Genomic DNA, 23,184 nt, shown 5'->3' with positions numbered 1-23,184 from the left:
ATTTTAATTCACAAAAGTATTTTGTTTGAGATTTTTCCCCCAAATAATCTTTTAGTTCCTATTTTGTTGGAGCTATGTCCTAAAATGCCAAATGTCTTATTGTGATGATGCCACTTGTCCAAAAATGGTGGCTTTTGCCTGTCCTTTTATTAATAGATAGATTATGCATTCAGAGTAGTTATCACTTGAAAGTACACGTTCTATTTAAGCTGGACTATTTCTGAATGGAGTTAGGTGAACCTAAATGAGTAAGGAGCATTTGCATCTATACCCGCTTTTTGTGTCACGTTTTAACTTGTGTCTGCTTTGCAAAAAAAATTGCAAACGCACCCGCTTTTTCGCATAACTTCAGCATACGAGGCTGAAGTAGCAAAGGTAATCACGCAAAACTTCAACATTCTAGTAGCCGGGCCTGAAGTTCAGCTCTAGAGCTGAAGTTTTTGTTTTGTAACTGGCGAACTTCAGCTCAGAGCTGAAGTTTTTGTTTGTAATTGGCGAACTTCAGCTCTAGAGCTGAAGTTTTTGTTTGTAACTGGCTTATGGTTTCTGCTATTTCTGAAAATTTCTTGCTATCAGAAGCAAATCCAACCACTGAGCAAATAGTTTCTACAGCTGAAAACACAGAGCAATTAGTTTCTTCCACCAGTGATGATGGAGTGTCAACCATCGTATCAGCTCTCCTTTTCGTTGCTTTCGTTGGCTTATTCATTCTCACTATAGGGGTAATTAATTATAAGTTTCTTAATTATATTAGCTTGGTTGTTGTTAACTGTGGATTTTCTTTGTGTGAATATAGGTTATATACATAGTCGTAACAGATTTCTTGCAGAAAAGGGAGAAGGAGAAGTTTGAGAAAGAAGAGACGGATATAACTTTGAGGAAGAGGAGGAGAAATGGGGCTGAAGTTGTTTAAAAAGTGTATACAAATTCAAAGTTTAAAAAAAATGAGTATAAGTTAAATGGGGGCGACCAAATAGGATGCCTCGCGCAATTTTTACTTGAGTAACGTGTCTTGACTTATGGTATCACTCTTTTATTTATGGAGTTGTCAGTTAAGAGGTCGTTATCTATATAATTTGGAAATTATGTCGCACTGGAATTAGATGAGCCTCCTTAAGCAATGTATCATATTTGGTATCACATACTTCATGGAGTTCCCAATTTAAAATTCTTATTTTCGTTCTGGTCTTTTTAAAGAAAAAAAATTCAACAGCTATATTAACTGGAGAAAAACACGCCAAAATCTAAAAGCAATAAAAAATAATCTCTGGAAACCCAGCGTCCAGACTGAACTGCAGAAGCTTATTACCTACAAGTCTGAAAGATCGTCAAAATTTCAGGTTTAGTTTCGAAAAGGTTTAACGATCAAACAGGTACTATAACAATTAAAAGGAAGTCTAGTAATTTATTAAACATGTAATCCCATTAAAGTTACAATTTCACAAAAAACTTTTGCTTTCCAAGCCGATGTTTTAGAACTTCTGAATATAAATGAAACTTCAAACCCTTACTAGCATTTCATAATGAATTCAACCAGAATTGTTAGAATATACATAATCGATGTTTCTTGAGAAATTTCAACCTTAATTATGTCCACGTATCCTCGAACAGAAGAGAAACCTTGCAATGCTTGGCTGAGCTCTTTGAAATCCAACTCCTACGGAAAACTACCGAAGAAGTTATACAGTTGACTGAGCTGCCTTTATTATATATACCAATCAAGGTAACAGCTAATAGGATCGTCCATCAAAAAAGAAAAATCCAATGGTTACTGTTGCTAAATATATCCTCTTCATGGTTGACCTAAAAGAAATGAACAAAAGTAGCCGGTTTTACAACAATGCTGCTCAATAATGATGTATCTTTCAACGAAGATTATTCCCGGATAAAGAAAGGCATAACTATTTTACTTGGATTGCAACAAAAATAGAAGTGCCACAATCACTGAAAATTTCAACATGTTAATCATCAAAAAGCCATTCTCGAGCAACTTTGTAGGCAGCAGATAAACTGAACCTTGATGCTATAATGATAATGGTTTCAAGTTATGCTGATAGTGGTGGCATAAGATTGCAGTAAGGTTAGTGCTTGCTCGGTTATAGCTCTATTCCTAGCACGCTTAACCCAATCATCAACAACTCCTGCCGCCTGAGTGCCCTTTAAACCCTTCTCAAGTGCATCAGCAGCTTCTGATAGTTTCCCTTCAGCCAATAAACTCTCAACTCTGTTTATGAGGGATTCAACCCCATCACCAGACTGGTCAGCCTCCTTAACCTGAAATCAGTAGACAAAATTATCTTGTATGAATTCAGTAAACTTGAATAATCAGACTAGTTTAACTCAAAGGAGGGCAAAGCAAAGAAACCTTTAACCAGGATGCTACACTAGCCAAAGAATGTGTCAATATCCCACCACCACCTGGAGGAATCAGGCTAAAGTGACGAAGTGTCCCCTTTAATGTATCAAACTGTTAAAATGAGAAGTAATTAGAGATAGAACCATCGAGGTTTTGCTCACTGTAGAAGTATCAGCAACAAATTGTAACAGCAAAGAAAAGAGCTGCAGACTTCAATCTAAGCGCTACAAATTCCATTAAAGGAAAAACCTGCTCTACTTATCCCCCCCACCCCACCCCACCCCCCCCACCCCACAAATCCAAGAAAATACTTTAGGCACAAGGAGCAAAAGAGCAAAGAAACAAATCCAGATAATTTCCAGCAGAAACCACACAATTCAAGTTTCAATTCTTGAGGAACAAGTCGACTGTTGACACGCTAATTAAATGATCAAAAAGAGATGCAAATAGAAAGCTAGGATAATTTGAACAATGACCAAACCTCCTCGATCACAGTCATGCACATTTGTTTAAGAGTGATGATTCAACCAGAAAAAGATCCATTGAACTTGCCGAAAAATATCAACTGTGTAGAGGATTAGCCAATTTAATCAAATTATTCAAATTCTAGGATTTTTTGATAGCACATCTCTTTCTCAAACATTAGGGAAAATCTTTAGCTTTAAATTTGATAACAAACCACATGAAATCCCAGTTTTTGACAATAGTCCTACCGAAGAAATGATCTTACATAATGGTCCAATGAAATCTATTGTAAGGCTTTGAGTTCTTGAAGCATAAATTGGTTCAAACTCTGATATACCATGGTAGGACAAGAATAACTATACTGTTGTGAAGCAGTCAAAAACGCTGAGAGATCAAAAGGTCGATCCAAGAGTACCATGATTACGCCATTCAAAGAAGCTTGTTAGTCTATAGACAAGCTTGAGTCTATTGCCACCTCAGAGCGACCGGGGAATTAGAGCAGGATTCATAACCACAGCAATGCCATATCCCCATGGCAAGAATTTTCGACCTAGTGTATCTAAAGCCACATATAAGTACCTACAGGACTGAGCAAATCATAAAGTCTACATCAAGCATTTGAGCCTCAGAAGGTAAACCCGACCTTCATAGACACTCCGCATACTTGATGTGCAAATTGGCAGACTTTTATAGCTTCCAAGTACTGACAATGAAAAGGCCTCCATTCTACATTGCCAAGGAAATTGAAGCCAAGATAATCATATGGGAAACTGGAAAATGTCTTCACCTAAAACATGTATGGAATCAGCTCCAACAGGGTTCCTTAAAGGCTTTAGAGCCCAGGTTGACATTGCCTACCATTCTATTGTTTGGCATATTCAGACTGTGAGAGATAACAGGGCCTAGACACAAGCTAGTCGATCAGTTGTCCTAGCAGAGTAGCAGTTAACCTTTCTGCGAGATCACGGAAGTAAATGCATATTGCAGATGGCAACAAGAATCAAATCAAACTTTAGAGCTTAAATACTACTGGATCCTACGCCAACACCACTTTTCAAACCAGTAACTTGTATAAGGCATGTACCTCTCAAATGATTCAACTCTGTGACACGTCACAAGTCTTGTCCGTCTTCCACCCAGAGGCCACTCCAGTGTAATGTCGAGTTTGGCCCCTAGCACCCTACCCAGAATATTTTGTCTTTCTGTGCCCTATCCTCATTCTCTTTGCATTATCATTCTCAACCAAAAATCATGGCACCTTCACAACAATTATCGGATCTAAACTGGATGCAAGTTTTATCACCCATATACATACCGATTTGGGATCGGAAAAATTTCAATGTCTAATATACAAATGCTCCCTTAGAATATCTCAGAAAAGAATTGAAGTTTAACCAAAACTGTAATACAGCCGCGTCCATGGAGTTCCATATTTGAAACTTCCTCCAGGTTCACATTAGTAAGAGTCCTACATGAGTTCTAAATCTTGGAAATTAAATTAAATTAATAGGAATACAACTTGGAAGTTCGAAATTAGCTTAGGTCTTCCAGACAGCTGGTGTCAGGACAACACTAATCTTGGATGGACAACAAAGAGAACCAGGTTACAGCTCTTCTAACACTTCACATAAATATAAATGAAGGAAAAGCATCTCTATTTAAAAACTGTAAACCAAATTATCCAGCTCCTTTGCAATGAGGATCCTTGCTTTACCAATGCATCACCTTCGGTAGCATTCCATTTCCAATGATTTCTTCTTCACCAACACAGAGACAGTAATTGTATCAGGTTCTTCTGGTTTTTTTGGGACTTAGCATGAAAGTTCAGAAGACAAGAGAATGCAGCAGGGAAGGGAAGATTTCTCCTGCCGTAGTAGTAAAAAATGTAGCAAAAGGAAACAGCAAGCGTCACTCAGGAAGAGCACTATGCTAAAGAAAAAAGGAAAAAAATATTCCTTTTTGTTTTCTTCTGTAAGGGAGAGAGAGAAGTTACTAAGTGGATATACCATCAAGGCTTTAAAATATTTGGCAAAACATAGGTTGCAAGCAGCTAGCAACTTCAAATGTGTAAAGAATCGGGTGAAGATGTCAATCACCTCCTTTTTACATTGCTGGATAGCATCTCGATTGCGGTGGGAAATACTATGTTGGTTTAGTCTTCAATGGGTGATGCCAGGCACTAGAGGTGGCAAAATGGTTAAAAGAAAACAGTTATCCATCCATATTATCCATTAAAAAATGGGTTGGATAATGAACTTTTTAAGAACGGGTCGAATATGGATAAGAACCATATTATCCACTTAGAAAATGGATAACCAGTGGATAACTAATGGGTTTAGCTTTTACATTTGTAAAGCCTCAAATTGGGGGTTCCTCAAGTTTGGGAGACTAGGAATTCTCCCAAAAGTGATCATATTCAAGAAGTCATAAATAATATGGATACCCATATTATTCGTCGGATAACCCGTTTTTTATCCATCTCAAATACGGGCCGGGTCGGTAATTTATCCGTTTTCGACTCACTCATATCCGACTCGCCCGTTTGCCACCCCTACCAGGCACAGTCAGAGATTTAGCTGGACCTTTAGAAGACGTGAGAGACAACACAGGTCGTGGGATGTTGCCCCACTAGCACCTATGTGGTATCAAGAGAGAGAAATAGGAGAGCTTTTGACGGAATAGAGAAGGACTTTGTACACTTGAGGAATACCCTTTTATCCCTTATTTCCTTTAGGTGCACCCATAAGGTCCCTATAGGTATAGAACATTGGGTGTCATCCGTGAAAACCATATCATTTTGTAAGGTTTTCTACTTTTTGGATACTTCTTGTATAAGGGTGATTTTCTGCCCATTGTTTATAAAATCTTAATAATTGGTAAAAAAAAATAGGAAATGTTCAACCCTAAATCACAGTGCTTCAGATACTTGCCTTATGATTCAGTTGTAAAACAGTATCTGAACCATATCTCCGTGTTTCCTCAGGAAGAGATGATAGAACCAATTCCAGTAGCGAGTTGTTATCTATTCCTTCGAGAGAAGTGTGAAGAACTTCTATTTCTTTTTGAATTGGTAACCCCCTAGACAGTGCATCTTCCAGAGCAAGCACCCCCTGCAACAATAAACAATCAAAGATCGCATGCATAGCTTATAGACTTATATACAAGGTTTAGCTAATATATGAATTGTACCCATTATTTCCCTTTGAAAACCCTTGCTAACACTTAAAAGAAAGGGATACTTGAGCAGTTGGACTGACAATTGGTACCAGTCTCAAAAAAAGAAGCAGTTGGACCGACAATACAATTCAACTGTAGAAATTAACTTGGCTTACAGCTGAACAAATAAAGAACAAATTAGTATCATAACATCCCCGTTCTTCCTCAGCAACAACCACTGTGCTACTCTTCTGGTTGGATGCATTACGTTTCTTGTATTTTAGATGGATAATTTGTTCATGTTCCAAATGTTATTTGCTTATATTGACAATATGGTTTTAGCTTCCTTTTTTTTTTTGTTGAGTAAGGTGGCATCAATATGGTTTTAACTTTCAACTTCAGAATGAGTAACATATCACCTCGTTTTACAGTCTGAATTTCTTTCTCCTAATATACAAACTTTGATAGGTTTTTCTCTTAATATACATTATTCTTGGAAGATATATACTTTCATGAAGCACGAAATCCAATGGCCATTTTTTTATCAGTGCACGAGAGAGCTAATTGACTGGAGCTATAGGAGGAAGAAGAGTGTCAACCTTGTGTTTCAGAAGTTATTTAGCAATAGCATTTGTGAAAATGGTGCTACTGAAATGGTGATTACCAGGAAGGCAGGAATAAGTGAGATGGTTACAGAAGAAAAAGTTTAGCATAGATTTAGGAAAGCTTCAATTGTTCAAAACAGAACTCAAGATCATATTTCACAGAGAAATGGGAGCTGTTACCCAAATTGTTCTGTGCTTTTAGATGTTGGTAAAAGTATTTCAGGAAAACAGAGAAATGACTATTTTAGCTGGTCATTGAGAACGGAAGATGGTTTCTGATGAGAAAAATTTTGAGACTTTGTGGAAGCTGCAATTTTCTAAAATAAATTCAACACCATTTTTGGAAAAAGGGATCTGTTTAGACATGTTACCTAATTGTGCCTTTCTTTATGTATTGACAACAGTATTTTAGGAAAATAAAAATGGGTAGAGATTATTCAGAACTTACCTCAAAAATGCTGTCAGGCACTTTCCCCCAGACATTTCTCTTTCATGAATCCTAGGATTGTATCACCACCCTCCAAGAGCCAAGCCTATCGCGACCAAAACTCAGTGAAAATCTCCGGTGTACGACCAGTCGACCACCCACGCGCCGTCACGCGCGGCCCAGTTTCGGCGACTTCTCAGCCCCGCGCCGGTGCGTGAGGCTTATCGCGACCAGATCTCACTTTTTCTTCTTCAGACAGCTTCATAGCGAGGCTGTTCCGAGCCTACCCATCCAAGAATCTCCAAAATACGACGAATTTCACTATTTTCTGACCAGATCTCACTTCTTCTTCTTCTTCAGTCAGCCTCTTCGCCAGGCTTTTCCGAGCCTACCCATCCCAGTTCCACCAAAATCCGAAGTTTTTTCTATTTTCCGGCAAAAATCTTCAGATTCCGGCTTCATTCTCTAATTTTTCCGGCATCGTGCAGCACCGGAAAATCCCCCTTTCACTCCTACACCCTGTTTACAGCTACTGTGACTTAAAACAGTAGTCATTTATTATGGGGGAAAACGGAATTTATTTTAACGCTGGTTTTAAATCCTTTTGACCCCTTTCCGAGTTCTTCTCTATTCATCCTTCTTCTCTATTCATCCTTGTGATTTAGCAAACACCCAGCAGCTATAGATAGTATTTTGGGACAGCCGAATTTAGATATGATGGATTCTAGAGAGAGAAGTAGGATCAAAGCCGCCTCTTGGCCAGCCTTAGAACTTAGGGGAAGATGTCATCGAAAGCTCGATGTAGGGCAGGAACCGCACTTCTCGCTATCTGAGTAGCACACTCTCAGGCGTAAGGGTTTCTTGGAATCTTGTCTGATTGGGACTTTCTCCAAATGGGTTGGTTCTCCGGAGTCTGTTAGGAACTAGGCAGCAGAGGTATGGAACGTCAAGGACGGGCTGAAAATATCACAACTGGAGGACACGCAATATCTCTCGATTTGTCGACGAGTCTCAAGCTTCAGAAATTCTTGTTAGAGGAAACAGGTGATTCGATGGGAACTTCTTAAAGCTAGACAGATGGGTGGAGCACGATGGGTGTTTCAACCCTCGTTTCTCCGGCGAAACATTGGTGGTCAACATGGTGGGTCTCCCGGTGCATCTTTGGTGTCTTGACCTATTCAAAAAGATTGGGGAAATCTGTGGGGTTTTTATTGATGTCACTTGCAGCCTACACAATCTCTCGCGAGTGAGGATTGTGGTGAGGAAAGGGGGCAGAATCCCGTTCTCCACTGTGGTGGAAGATGGCTACTTGAGTTATAGGGTTTGGTTGAGCCCTGAATTTCGCCCTATCTTTATGCCAGTGGTAGTGGCGGAAGAAAAGGGAAGGTCAAATAAAAGGAATGGGAGGGAAAATCAGTCTCTGAAGGGAGGGGAGGGCTCATCGCATTAGTGGACAAGCCGGAATCAGACGTTAGATCGATAAGAGATGGGGGTTTGGATTTAGGAGAAGAAGACAAAATCTTATCACGAAGAAAAGACGTGAACGCCCCTGGATTCGTGATGCAGGCTGAAAAGGCAGAATGGGTCAGTCCTCTTTTTATTATTATAGGGCCGACCAAGTTTTGAGCAAGTATAGGCTTGGGCCTCCACACATGGGCCCAACAACTTTTCCCAATTCTATTAGAATTGATCCGAAGGGGCCCAGATTATTTTAGGATACTTCTGATAAGGCTCCTAAGCATATGGGAACAATCGCTCCTTCTTCTTCCACCAATGGTGCTTCACACAGTGGTATTTCTTCACCAAGCTCTAGTGACCTGCGCCCCTTTTCGATGGCCGCTGCTTCAGGGGCAGTACCGGCTAAAGCTAGTGGTGTTATTCCCCGGCCTCCCGCCTCCGGTGGACCCAGCTCCATCGCCCCCTCATCTTCTCATGTGCTTAGCTGTGCTGAAGTTACACTTCAAGCTCCTTTTCTTCTGGGGAGATTGTTGCGGTTGTCCCAATTGATGTTAGTGTCGGACCAGTAATTCCAGTTAATATGCCGCCAAGGATTCCATGGTCTCTTCATTCCCGCTACCCTACTAGCGTTTCCGACCATTCCTATATCAGCGAGGTATTAATTCCAGAGGTTGGTGCCTCTCAAGGAAATTGTGAGATCCTTCCAACACCTAAAGTTCCTATTGCTAGCAATGTTATGGTGTTGTATTCCTCCGGTAGGAGCAAGGAAATGGTACATATACAAGATGCCTATCCAATTTCGTCACGGATTGGAGGAGGGGATATGTCCTTCTGGATGGAGGATAAACTATTAAACTTTGGAAAGTTTTTAGGTGTTTCTTTTGAAGGGAAGGAAGATAGGGTGTTAAACTATTAAGGGAGATCGAGCAATAGTCTTTTTATGATGGTGCAGGGAGGGAGTTGGGTCAAGGTGATAAGAAAAATAATTTAGGGGATGTAGTAGTGTACCAGAAGGGGCCGGGTGTGTGACAGGGAGGAAGGGAGCTCGGCTAGGGGGTGGGGAAAAGGGGGATATTGTTACTTATGGAAGTTAAGATTCTTTCATAAAATGTAAGGGGGAAGAATGACCCAAACAAAAGGGTCATCATCAAAGTGGAAGCTAAAGAGTGGGGTGCCAACCTAGTTTGTTTTCAGGAGACCTAAATGGAAGTTTTGTCGGAGGCGATCGTGAGGAGTGTCTGGGGGTAGTTGGGTGATGGCTGGGTGCCAGCAGCAGGAAGTGTCGGGGGCATTCTTCTTATGTGAAATGATAGAAGCTTGGAGGCAAAGGAGATTAAGAAGGGAGTTTTTTCTTTAGCAGCTCTTGTCAAAGATAGAGTGAGTGGGGCGGAGTGGGGATTTGGGGGAATGTACGGATCGGTAGGAGAAGGGTCCAAGGTGTCTTTCTGGAAGGAACTGGCCAATGTTATGGGGGAATGGGACATTCCATGGGTTCTAGGGGGAGACTTTAACACTATTAGATGCCCGGAGGAGAGATTAGGGTGTAGTCTGATTTCGAGGGCCATGGAGGAGTTTTCTGACTTCATCAATGATCACTTTCTCATTGATCTTCCTCTGTCAGAGGAAAGGTTTACTTGGGTCAGGGCGGAGGATTCCAACTCAAGGTCTAGACTTGATAGATTTCTAATATCACCTTCCTGGGATGAGCTGGTGCCGAATGTGCTGTAGATTCCTTTACCTAGGCTGACTTCGGATCATTTGTCTATCTTGCTAGATGGATGCAGAGGGGGGGTGCTCCTTTCCGATTCGAGAACATGTGGTTGAAAGTGCCAGGATTTGGTGACAAAGTGAAAGAATGATGGACAAGCTACGGTGTATCAGGGACACCTTCATTCCGTCTTTCGAAGAAACTTAAATTGCTCAAGGGAGATATTATTAGGTGGAATAAGGAGTTTTTTGGGAGGGTAAAGGTTAAAATGAGGGAGCTTATGCATGAATTGGGGGAATTAGAGAGAGGGTAAGGGGCGGGAGAGCTAGATGAATCTGAGAAAGCGACATTGAGGGAGGTTAAGAGGGAAATAGTCGAGTTAGCAATAGCTCAGGAGACTAGTTGGTAGCAAAAATCGAGGGCGCTCTGGTTAAAGGAGGGGGATTCGATTACCAAGTTTTTCCACATGGTTGCGATTGCAAATCAAAGGAGAAACTTCATAGAATCCTTAGTTGTGGATGGGGTGAGGAGGAGGTAAAAGGGGCGATAATGGGGTTTTATGAGAACTTATACAAAGAGGAAGTTAGTTGGAGGCCTACTTTGGGGGAATAGAGTTCAATCACATAGGGGAGGGAGACAGTGAGTGGCTAGAAAGGGCTTTCGAGGAGGAGGAGGTGCACGAGGCTGTGTCGAGTTGTGCTGGTGATAAGGCCACCGGGCCTGATGGTTTCTCATTGACCTTCTTCCAGCTCTGTTGGGACACCATTAAGGGGGAGTTGATGGAAGCCATTGAATACTTCCACGTGAATGGTGTTTTCGAGAGAAGTATCAATGGTTCTTTTATTACTATTGTGCCTAAGAAAGAAGGTACATCTTGTATCAGAGACTACAGGCCTATTAGTCTCGTGGGGAGCATTTACAAGATTATTTCTAAAGTGCTCTCCAATAGACTCAAGAAGGTTCTTGACGTGTCTGTTTCGTCATCCCAGAATGCGTTTGTGGAAGGTAGTCAGATCCTGGACGCTGCTTTGGTGGCAAATGAACTTGCAAACTCCAGGAAAAATAGAGAACCCGGCTTACTATGCAAGTTGAACCTTGAGAAGGCTTTCGACCATGTCCATTGAGAGTTCCTGGATTTCATTATGATGCGGATAGGGTTTGGGGTAGGGGTGGCAAAATGGTTCAAAGAAAACAGTTAACCACTCATATTATCCACTAAAAAATGGGTTGGATAATGAACTTTTTTCAAAACGGGTCAAATATGGATAAGAACCATATTATCCATTTAGAAAATGGATAACCAATGAGTCTAACTTTTACATTTGTAAAGCCTCAAATTGGGGGTTCCTCAAGTTAGGGAGACTAAGAATTCTCCCAAAAGTGATCATATACAAGAAGTCATGGATAATATGGCTAACCCATATTATCCGCCGGTTAACCCGTTTTTTATCCGTATTAAATATGGATTGGGTCAGATAATTGATCCATTTTTGTCATTACCCGTTTCCAACCCGAACCATATCCGACCCGACCCGCCCGTTTGCCAGTCCTAGTTTGGGGTAAGATGGAGGGGATGGATCAAGTTTTGCATTTCTTCAGCCAGATTTTTTGTCCTGGTTAATGGTAGCTCGTGTGGTTTCTTTGGCAGCTCCAGGGGTCTCAGGCAAGGTGACCCCCTATCCCCCATACTATTCATTCTAGTGATGGATGCTCTGAGTAAAATGATGGACCGTGCGGCGGGCGGAGGCTTCTTGAGAGGATTCTCAGCTCCGATCGGGATGCTCAGTGCCCGAAGAGTCTCTCATTTGCTTTTTGCTGATGACACCCAGGTTTTCTGTGATGCCGATATGGATCAGTTGACCTACCTGAAGCAGGCCTTGTAGTGGTTTTAGATAGTATTAACAGTCAAAATCAACCTCAGCAAGTGTGAGATTTTCTCGGTGGGTGAGGTTACTAACATTGATGCTTTGTCTTATGTTCTCAGATGGAAGGTGGGCTCTCTTCCCACTACTTACCTGGGTCTCCCATTGGGCGCTTTGCATAAGGATACTACGGTTTGGAATCCAGTGATCGAAAGGGTTGAAAAAAGATTAGCAGGCTGGCAGAAACGATACTCGTCAAAAGGCGGTAAGGAAGTGCTTATTAAAAGCACTTTATCGAGTATGCCCACCTATTACTTGTCCATGTTGCAAGCTACTGTGAGCATCACAGAAAAACTGGAGCGGCTTCAAAGGAATTTTCTTTGGGATGCGGCGGATGGAACTAGAAAGTTTCATCTAGTGAATTGGCAGACAGTCACTTCCCCAAAGAAGTGGGGTGGACTTGGAGTAAAAGATCTTAGGGTATCCAACAGAACTTTGTTGGGGAAGTGGCTGTGGAGATTCGGGGTAGAAGAGCATGCTCAATGGAGGGAGGTCATAGTAGAAAAGTACGATTCCACGGGAGGGGGTTGGAGGACCGAGGCAATCACAGCACCTTTCGGGTGTGGCATGTGGAGGAACATCATGAAGAATTGGGAAGTCTTCAATAGCAACATCACTTTCGGGGTGGGAGATGGAAGAAGAATCAATTTTTGGAATCACAGGTGGTGTGGAGAGGATACTCTGAGGGTCTCTTTCCCCACGTCTTCAGAGTTTCAAACCAGAAGGAATTGATGGTCCAACAGATTCGCAAGGAGCATGAAGGGGGTAGTATGTGACCTCTCATTTAGAAGAAACATGCAAGATTGCGGAGCTCCAAGATTTGTTGGACTTCTATATGGGCAAGACAGGCCCCAACCATCTTGTGATTCTTGGAGATGGGGGTTGCGTGGCGATGGTTTGTTCACCGTAAAGTCCTTTTACTAGAGTGTTGGTGAGAGAGGAGGCCATTTTTCCGTACTCCTCGATCTGGATTCCTAAGGCGTCCACGAAGGTGTGCTTTTTTGCATGGTTAGCGGCGAGGGGAGTGATCTTGACTGCTGAAAATTTGCGAAAGAGAGGAATTACACTTGTTAGTTGGTGCTACATGTGTAAAAGCTCAGGGGAAGAAGTTGATCATCTTTTGTTGCATTGCCCTGTGTCCTCGGGTTTTTGGAGGGCAATCCTGAATCTTTTTGGTGTTCAATGGGTGATGCCAAGCATTGTAAAGGAAATGTTATATAGCTGGGCCGGTTTCTGTAGAAGAAGAAAGCAAAAGGCGTGGAAGTTCACCCCGTTAGCTCCAATGTGGACAGTTTGGGGGAGAAATAGGAGAGCTTTTGTGGGGATTGAGTATCCTTTTTCACATCTTAAGAATAGTCTTTTATCTTTGATCGCTTTTTGGTGCACTCATATAGCCGCTACTTGTATAGAAGATTGGGCGTCTTTTGTAGAGAATCATATTTTGATGTAAATTCTCTACTTTTTGGTATACTTCTTGTATACGGGAGTTTTTTCTCCCTTTTGATTAATACAATTTACCTTATCAAAAAAAAGGTTAAGATGTAATACATAATTAAAATAGGATGGCTGACGAAGGAATGTTACGAGAGTGCTACGTCATAGGAAAATATCTACCAAAGTGAAAGACAAAGGGTCCCTCTCAACTTTCAACACCACCAATTAAAGAAATTAAAGACCGAAGATGAAATGTAGACAGCAGTGGTTGATATTACTAAAAGGTGCCATTCGACGGATATTAGAGTGTATGGCTAATCTCTTCTTACCAGGGCATGGCCAAAGCGAGTACAGTGGCACCAACCTCAATCATGCAATGATTAGTAAACAGAAGTCAACTGAAAATCAGCTGAGAAAGGACGGAATGGATGTTATTAAGAATTAGAATGGTTGATTTATGGCTTTCAACTTCCAAGGTGTTTCTAGTTGAGTTGAAATTAATTGTCTGGAAATTCCAATGGAATTCAAGGTTTGATTTTAGACCTTTCGGACATGATACCAGATGTTCCCAAATTCTTGCAGGGCAGTCATACACATAAAGAAAGGATTACCAGAACGAAGTCTTGCAGTGGCATCATATATGTGGAGAGGGCAACGTAGCAAACCATATATAGTAACATATTTCTGTTAGAAGATACTCTGGACTAAAGATGTAATATCATCCCTGATGACGAGATTCTTCTTCAGAATGAAAGAATTTATTTATATATGGTTTCACGCCCACCCTCAGGATAAAAGACATTTTTTAAAAAGGAGGGAGAATACAGAAATAAAAAGAAAAGCACAGCAGAGGTAGATACGTTACCAGAGCAAGCTTGTGAACAGAATGACTCTGCCGAGCCTCTTCAGATCGTGCATAAAATGCCATGCACAGAGCATTTATCTGCAAAACAATAACAATTCAAATCAAATCAGCCATAGAAAATGTCAAGCACTTAGACAAACTACGGAGAAATACTCTAGAGAATAGCATTTTAAGATAAGTAGACATACGAATATATAAACAGCAAATTTAGCTAGCATAAGAAGATATCTAGGTTAATGCTGAGAATGGTATAAATGAAGATGCAACACAGAGAATTGAAAAGATTTTATGAAAAAGAGGAATGTTGCTGGACTGTTATGCAGCAGGAGGATACCTACCCATATAGAACGGTTCTAAGACTAGCAATGTTATGTGGGAGTGAATCTTGGGCTTTCTCAGGGTAAAATATTGGGCCTCTAGTGCCAACATATTCACAAGATGAGCATCACATAGATGCATATGTTAAGATGAATATGCAACTCCCACCATGTTAGACAATAGAAAATCATAACATCTTAAAGAAAGTGCAGGTAACACACAGGATAAAATAAGAGAAGATCACATCATATAAGATGAATATGCAAAGAATAAGTAAATATATACAACAACAACAACCCAGTGTAATCCCACTAGTGGGGTCTGGGGAGGGTAGTGTGTACGCAGACCTTACCCCTACCCCGGAGGAGTAGAGAGGCTGTTTCCGAAAGACCCTCGGCTCAATAAGACAAAAGGACAAAAGAACAAAAGGAAACAATATTAGTAACACCCCAGAACAATATGAAAGAAATATATATGGAAAAATAAGAACAACATGAAATATATATGGAAAAATAAGAACAACATGAAATCAAGAGGCATGATACCAAGCAAAAGCAAATTAGTATCCTTACCAAACTAGTCCCCCAAAGTTATGACATAAGACGATATTCAGCTACCTCCTAGCCTACAACCTTAATACTCGACCTCCACATATTCCTATCAAGTGCCATGTCCTCGGAAATCTGAAGCATCGCCATATCCTGCCTAATCACCTCCCCCCAATACTTCTTAGACCGCCCTCTACCTCTTCTCGAGCCCTCCACAACCAGCCGTTCACACCTCCTTACCGGAGCATCTGGGCTTCTCCTCTGAACGTGCCCGAACCACCTGAGCCTTGTTTCCCGCATCTTGTCATCAATGGGAGCCACGCACACCTTCTCTCGAATATCATCATTCTTAATCTTATCCATCCTACTATGCCCGCACATCCACCTCAACATCCTCATTTCTGCTACCTTCATCTTCTGGATATGTGATTTCTTAACCGGCCAACACTCAGCCCCATACATCATGGCCGGCCTAACCACCGCTTTATAGAACTTACCTTTGAGTGTCAGTGGCACTCTTTTGTCACACAATACTCCAGATGCTAACCTCCACTTCATCCATCCTACCCCGATACGGTCAGTAACATCCTCGTCGATCTCCCCTCCCCCCTGGATAACCGATCCAAGGTACTTGAAGCTGTCTCTACTTTGGATGACCTGCGATTCAAGCCTCACATCCACGCCCACTTCCCTCTGCTCAGCGCTGAACTTACACTCCAGGTATTCCGTCTTTGTCCTGCTAAGCTTGAAACCCTTAGATTCAAGAGCTTGTCTCCAAACCTCCAGCTTCTCGTTAACACCGGTTCGCGTCTCATCAATTAGAACTATGTCATCCGCGAATAGCATGCACCATGGCACATCCCCTTGAATGTGGTGTGTTAACGCATCCATCACCAGGGCGAATAGGAACGGACTGAGCGCAGAACCTTGGTGTAACCCCATAACAACCGGAAAATCCTCAGAGTCGCCTCCCACTGTCCTAACACGAGTCTTTGCCCCATCATACATGTCCTTAATCGCCATAATGAAGGGAACCGACACGCCTTTTGCCTTCAAGCTTCTCCAGAGAACTTCTCTATGAACCTTGTCATACGCTTTTTGTAGGTGAATAAACACCATGTGCATATCTTTCTTCTTATCTCTGTACTGTTCAACCAACCTCCTAACAAGGTGTATAGCTTCTGTAGTAGAACGACCCGGCATGAAACCAAATTGGTTGTCGGAGACGGATACCGTCATCCTCAACCTTGCTTCCACTACCCTTTCCCATACTTTCATAGTATGACTTAGTAATTTGATACCCCTATAATTGCTACAGCTTTGGATATCACCTTTGTTCTTATACAGTGGGACCACCGTACTCCACCTCCACTCATCTGGCATCCTCTTCGCCTTAAAAATAACATTCAACAACCCAGTCAACCACTCCAAACCTGTTTTCCCCACACACTTCCAAAATTCCACTGGAATCTCGTCAGGCCCGGTCGCTTTGCCCCTACTCATTTTACTCATAGCTCCCACGACCTCCTCAACCTTGATGCGCCTGCAGTACCCAGAGTCAGCGTGACTCTCGGAATGCTCCAATTCACCGAGAACAATATCCCGATCCCCTACTTCATTGAGAAGTGTTTGGAAGTAAGTCTGTATCTCCTCTTAATCTGGGAATCTTCCATCAATACTATACCATCGTCGTCCTTAATGCATCTCACTCGGTCTAAATCTCGAGCTCTCCTCTCTCTCAGCCTGGCCAGCCTAAATAACTTATTCTCCCCTCCTTTCTCCCCTAGTTCCTCGTACATACGACTATAAGCCGCAGTCTTAGCCTCTGTAACCGCCAGCTTCGCTTCCTTCCTAGCTACCTTATACCTCTCCATGCACGCTCGCCTCTCCCCATCACCTATGCTCCCCACTAACTTTCGGTACGCCTCCTTTTTTGCTTCCACTTTACCTTGTACCACTTCATTCCACCACCAGTCTCCTTTGTGCCTGCCAGAGACGCCTGTTGAGACCCCTAACACCTCTCTCGCAGCCTCTCTTATACAGTTTGTTGTCGTTTACCACATAGAGTTCGCGTCACCACTGCTCCTCCAAGCTCCCATAATCGACAACCGCCCTTCCAACTCTTGAGCTTTGTCCTTAGTTAAGGCTCCCCACCTGATTCTCGGACTTCCTCGAGCAGACATTTTCCTCCTCTTCACCATAATACCAACGTCCATCACCAAGAGCCTATGTCGCGTCACGAGTGTCTCACCTGGAATCACCTTGCAATCCTTGCACAACCCTCTGTCGTGCCTCCTGAGAAGGAGATAGTCAATCTGAGTCTTCGCCACCGCATTTTGAAAAGTAACCAAATGCTCTTCCCTCTTCGGAAAGCAAGAGTTAGCAACCACCAACCCAAAAGCCTTAGCGAAGTCCAGTAACGAGGTTCCTCCTCCGTTCCTCTCCCCAAAGCCGAAGCCTCCATGCACTTCGTCATACACACCTGCGGTCGATCCAATATGGCCATTGAAATCCCCTCCTATGAATAACTTCTCAGTAGGTGGTACCTGACGTATAATCTCATCCATCCCCTCCCAAAAGCGCAGTTTAACCTCCTCATCTAGGCCCATATGAGGCGCATAGGCACTAACAACGTTTACGGTGCACTGACCAACCACCAACTTAATAATCATCAATCTATCGTTCACTCATCTAACCTCAACAACAGACTCTCTAAGTTCCCTATCCACCAAAATACCCACTCCATTCTTACCCTTCTGGGTTCCAGAGTTCCAAAGTTTATACCCATCCGCGTCCCTTGCTCTCGACCCTGTCCACCTTGTCTCCTGGACACACGCTATATTGACCCTCCTCTTCTTGAGGATCTTCGCCAGCTCTATAGATTTACCTGTCAATGAACCTACGTTCCATGACCCAATTCTCAACCGATGGACACCCTTGTTCCCTTTACCTCCCTTGCATCCCAACCCACCTCCTAGCCCCCGCCCTACCTCCCGACCCACCCCCCGCACGCCCCGAGGACATGGACTCACTCGACCATCCCAGACTACAGCCACGGTAACTCCACGGACTAGGGGGAGTCACTACCAGACACCACGGAATAAACTAGAATAAGACAAGATGCCACTACAGGCGCCCTAATCCGGTGACTAAACTAATAAGAACTAAAGGACAACAATTTTATTAACACAATAGAGATAAATAGGCAAACGGGAGGTACCAATTCCCGTGACTATAACCTGGGAATTGTCTTGGTATACTCGACTGTATTGCGTACACCTAGCTCGTTCGCGTCTAACTCCGGTTGTTCTGTGCTGATACTCGTGTTGTTTTTCACTGTTTGCACGTGCACGTCTCGCTCGCCGCCCAAAGCCACCGGTCCTAACTGAAACTGTCAGACAGGTCCTGCTGCGTCGTGTCGGAAAGCTCCGGCTTGAAGACGAATCTGGTTTATGTGTCACCACGGCACCGCAACCAGGCCTGAAACCTGACTGTGGTTGTTCCCACTTGTCGGCGACTGATTCGTGTCTCGCCGGGGTAAGAGGGGGAGAAGACAAAGACGGGAAAGGAGGAGAGGCGGGGTGAGAGAGATGGGCAGAGAGAGAGGAGGGGTGTTGGATGATGGGGAGTAGAGAGGGGCGAGGGTACTTACCTGGGCGGTGGGTGGTCGGCGGCGACTGGATTAGTCGCTGTTAGAAATTTTTGTTATGTTACCGTTGGGCGTTGGCAGTGAGCGTTTGGAGAGAGAGAAAAGTCAATACAACACTGTTTCAACTCCCACCATGTTAGACAATAGAAAATCATAACATCTTACAGAAAGTGCAAGTAACACACAGGATAAAATAAGAGAAGATCACATGAAATTATTTGGATATGTCCTACGTAGATCTCCAAATGCACCAACTTGTAAGTATGACACCGTGATCTTTTTTTTCTGAATGACACCATGATGATTGAAGGTGTAAAAAGGAGGACAAGGGGCATCTAAAGACATATTGAAGGAAGTTTTTTTCTTGAGACCGACAATTTCTCCAAATCCATATAAACTTAGCAAAAATTAGATGGAAGCAAAAGCCAACATAGGTGACACCAACTAGTTAGGATTAAAGCTTGCAATGTTGGTTCACTTACATCAAGTACAAAGTTCGGGAGGAGCTATTTTAGTATTTTTAGAGATTTGTATGCCAGTAGTATGTAGAGAAAGTCTAGAGTTAGAGCCCCAAACTATTGAGTATTGGTATGAACGGGTCTGAATGGAGCAAAACACCCAGATGATTCATAGAGATTGAGGAGTAATTGTTATTGTTGTTAGGATTATGATATAGACCTTTCAGCAGACATTCAGCATTAGGACAATTCTGCAACTTACCTTTATTTCAAGTAGTAAAATTCCTACTGGGAGAAAAGGAAGAAACATAAGTTAAGCAGCAATAGACGCCGAATTCTAAATAACATGACAAAGAATGTAATTTGTTCTCCCACCAATCATGCAAGGCATCTCCTGACTTAAATATTATTATACTTACAGTCATGTGAAATCTAATCCCAAAGACAAAGCAAGAAATGAAGCCAAGCATATAGCAATAGACTCATGGCAAAAATGAAGAAATAACTGCAGTCAATTACATCAGTTATTTCCCAATGCACGTAAGACAAACATTTTACTTGTATCCAACAAAAAAAAAAATCAAAATGAGAGTTTTGTCTGCCAACAATACTTCACTGAAGCAGTCACGATGGGGTAAGTTTTTCCTTTTAGCACAAAATTGGATGCAGGTGTTGGTCTATACAGAATTTAAGATGGCAAATTATTGGTTTCATTATCTGTGGTCCAAAATCTCCTCCTATAGATGTTTCAAGACAGGGACAGTTTCTAACTCTCAGTTGAATTGGAATGTGCATAAAAAAGATTGGTGTAAAATCAAATGAAAAGAGTAACTTCTATATGTGGAAAATTAATATCAGCAGAAGCTGTACATGGAGATTAGCTTCAGCCATTTTTTCAATTTGAGATGCTTTCTCACTTGCAATAGCTGCATCCAGTTCTGCTTTACCTAACTCCTCGGCTTTTTTCAGCTTTAGTTCTGCTTCAACTTCCTGCAGTTACAAAATCTCCATAAGCCTGCTGGACGGAAAAAATAGTTTTAAGAGAGTTGGCAAATGCTGTCAACATCAAATAGCACCTTTTCCTCGAGCTCCATCTTATGTTCTTCTTCTAATTTTTCTTGAAGTGATTTCAAAGCTGCAATGGCTTTTGCTCTTTCCTTTTTCAGTTCCTAATGAAGTGGACCATCATTAATCAGTTCAACAAAAACATTAGGGTCATGAAAAGGCAATGATAAATCATCAACCAAGAATAGTTGAATAAAGAATAAAAGATATGATGCACTGCAGCAGCGTATATGAGGATAAAATATGAAACCAGAAACAAATGCGCTACAACCTTATCCAGTAAAGCCTCTCGTTCAGCATACATTAGTTCCCTGGCCCTGGCATCTTTAAGTTCCTTTTCATATTTCTCCTAAATCAAGTGAGCAGAAAAAGTTTTAGCAATAACAATAACAACAACAACAACAATGATAAGCAGCAACACTGTGAAAAAGCAAATCATGCGGGAGAAATAACACAAAAATCTTAAGAGTAAAGCATCACAAGAATGTCATAACATCCTATTTTAAAATTTGTGCTGAATTCCCAAAGGTCTCACACCTTCATATGTTTCTTTTCTTCAGCAAATAAATGAGCATCTATCTCTGCTTGTCTTCTCTCAGCTTCATGAAGCGCTTGTAAGAAATCAAGCACCAATTTTCCATCCTTCGATATATAGGCATCACCCAGATCATCAGTAACCTTCAAAGTCATAAAGCAGAGGTTAAGGAAACCAAATAAGAGATTCTCTTTCTCTCCCTCATATCCTTGTCTATTCCTTCTTGCTTTTTTCTGGGGGGGAGGGCATGAGGAAGGAGAATATACCTTATGCTTGTCAGAGGAGGCTGTAGTGGTAGCTCCACCCCCATCTCTTAAACAGTATTCATCAAGGAGGGAATTAGGTTTTTCATCATGATAAGGAGCATCCTTCAAAAAGTAGCTGTTCAGAGAACCATGACAAAAATTTGTAACTCATAAGATTAAAGTGTTAGCACAAGTTGGTTATACCTCCATCTTGGCTTGACTGGTTACATGCTCTGGGGGCATGGCTCTAGCCTCATTTTCCTTCTGAAATGTATCAGCCTGCGTAAGAGTTGGAGTGATTTCAATTGCCTCAGGCAGCACCGCATCAGTAGTTACCTCTGGGCTCTTTGTGTCCAAAGTGTCTTCAGGTGATTGAGTAGAATTAAGTCTTGTTTCATCAGGTGTCATACTTTCCTGAACGGAGCTGGGTGACAATTTTCTTACTTCAGTGTAGTTGGCTTCTCCACCAGTAATTTCTGATGAATCCTTTCCCAGAAATTTACTTTCTGCTCCCATTTTGCTTGGCTCTTCTGGTCCAGAGGGATCTTGTAGAGTTCCAATGTTCTCGTCAGTTCGCTCCACACTATCAGAGTCTACAAATTTAGACTCGGGATCTGGTCTTCCTAAAGTTTCACTATCTTGTGAAACTTCACTACTTTCCTTTAGCTCCTTCCCATCTTGAATGGCAGTTCCTGTCCTGGCTAATTCAGGGGTAGAATGTGGCTCTTTAACGAGGTACTTATCCAAATATCTAGTTTGATAAGCTGCAATAAATCCAGCACCTAAAGCGACAGATCCAATAATAAATCTCGGCAAGAGACTCTCTGTCTCTGGGGCTTTGCCAGTCGAACCTGGCCCCCATGGTGGCCCATTTTGTTTGGGTGAGACTGAAAATGCTCTTCTGGAGAAAAGATAGGAAGGTACCTGAACCAATATACAGAGGAACAATTGGGCATACAGAAACTCAATTTGATCTAGTTACTGTTAAGACATAACAGAAATTCAATGTGATCTATTGTAATACATAACACTAGTACTCAAAGAAAATGCAATGATTTCTTTTTTTTCTTTTATTTTTCTTGTGATAAAGGGAAAAGGGAAAAAGCAAGGGGATGACAATCAAACATCAAAATCAAAGTTCTGAGCATTGCCAGGAAGGTCCACTTATGCCAGATCATTGTGTTTCTCTCCAATGGCATTAGATTTGTTCTACCTCCACTGATCCATCACAATTTACAACAATACACCAACTCATTTTGGTGTCACTTATCACAACAACATACCCAGTGTATTCCCAGTAGCAGGGTCCGGGGAGGGTAAAGTGTTAGCAGACCTTACTCGTACCTTGTGGAGGTAGAGGCTGTTTCCGAAAGACCCTCGGCTCAAGAAAAATAATTCTCAACAGGTTTGAACAAGAGAATAGCAATGAAGAGGCCATGTTGAAAATACTAAATACAAGAACACTAACAACAAGAAAATAACAAAGCAATAAGAAAATCGAAGCAAGGGGAACAACAAAAAATAATTGGAATCGGAGAATAAGAAAAATACAAAAAATGTTAATACTAATATTGATATGGAAAAAACGGAGCAGATACGGTGTCCCAAACTCGACGGCCTACTAACCTTCTACTCTAATCGTTGACCTCCATATCTTCTTATATAGGGCCATGTCCTCGTTAAGCTGGAGACATATCATGTCATGTCTCATCACTTCTCCCTAATACTTCTGCCGCCTACCTCTACCTCTCCTCAGACTCACAATAGCCAACTCGCTTCCCTCATCTTGTCGTCCACAAAGGTCACTCCCACCTTCTCCCAAATAACTTAATTCCTAATCATATCTCTCCTAGTATGCCCATATATCCACCTCAGCATCCTCATTGTTGCTACTTTCATCTTCTGAGCGTGAGAGTTCTTGACTGGATGCTCATATATCCACCTCAGCATCCTCATTGTTGCTACTTTCA

The 23,184-nt window shown here is 41.9% G+C and overlaps 1 protein-coding gene across 1 annotated transcript in view; it reads right to left on the bottom strand.

Annotated features, from left to right (window-relative positions):
* Positions 1–1,385: 1,385 nt before the first annotated feature.
* Positions 1,386–23,184, bottom strand: part of LOC107782960 (MICOS complex subunit MIC60, mitochondrial) — a 32,429-nt gene continuing 10,630 nt past the window's right edge. The window contains exons 3-12 of the mRNA XM_075225059.1: positions 21,419–22,138; positions 21,236–21,337; positions 20,972–21,112; positions 20,706–20,783; positions 20,446–20,538; positions 20,240–20,359; positions 14,397–14,474; positions 5,752–5,931; positions 2,366–2,467; positions 1,386–2,274 (exon numbers count right to left, since the gene is read on the bottom strand). Of these exons, the coding sequence (XP_075081160.1) occupies positions 2,041–2,274; positions 2,366–2,467; positions 5,752–5,931; positions 14,397–14,474; positions 20,240–20,359; positions 20,446–20,538; positions 20,706–20,783; positions 20,972–21,112; positions 21,236–21,337; positions 21,419–22,138 (1,848 nt within the window). The 3' untranslated portion in view covers positions 1,386–2,040. The remainder of the gene's footprint in view (positions 2,275–2,365; positions 2,468–5,751; positions 5,932–14,396; positions 14,475–20,239; positions 20,360–20,445; positions 20,539–20,705; positions 20,784–20,971; positions 21,113–21,235; positions 21,338–21,418; positions 22,139–23,184) is intronic.

The sequence above is a fragment of the Nicotiana tabacum genome, chromosome 11 (genome assembly GCF_000715075.1).
Source record: "Nicotiana tabacum cultivar K326 chromosome 11, ASM71507v2, whole genome shotgun sequence".
In the NCBI taxonomy this organism is placed as follows: domain Eukaryota; kingdom Viridiplantae; phylum Streptophyta; class Magnoliopsida; order Solanales; family Solanaceae; genus Nicotiana; species Nicotiana tabacum.
The sequence above is the reverse complement of the archived record's forward strand: the minus strand, read 5'-3'. Positions and strand labels throughout refer to the sequence as shown.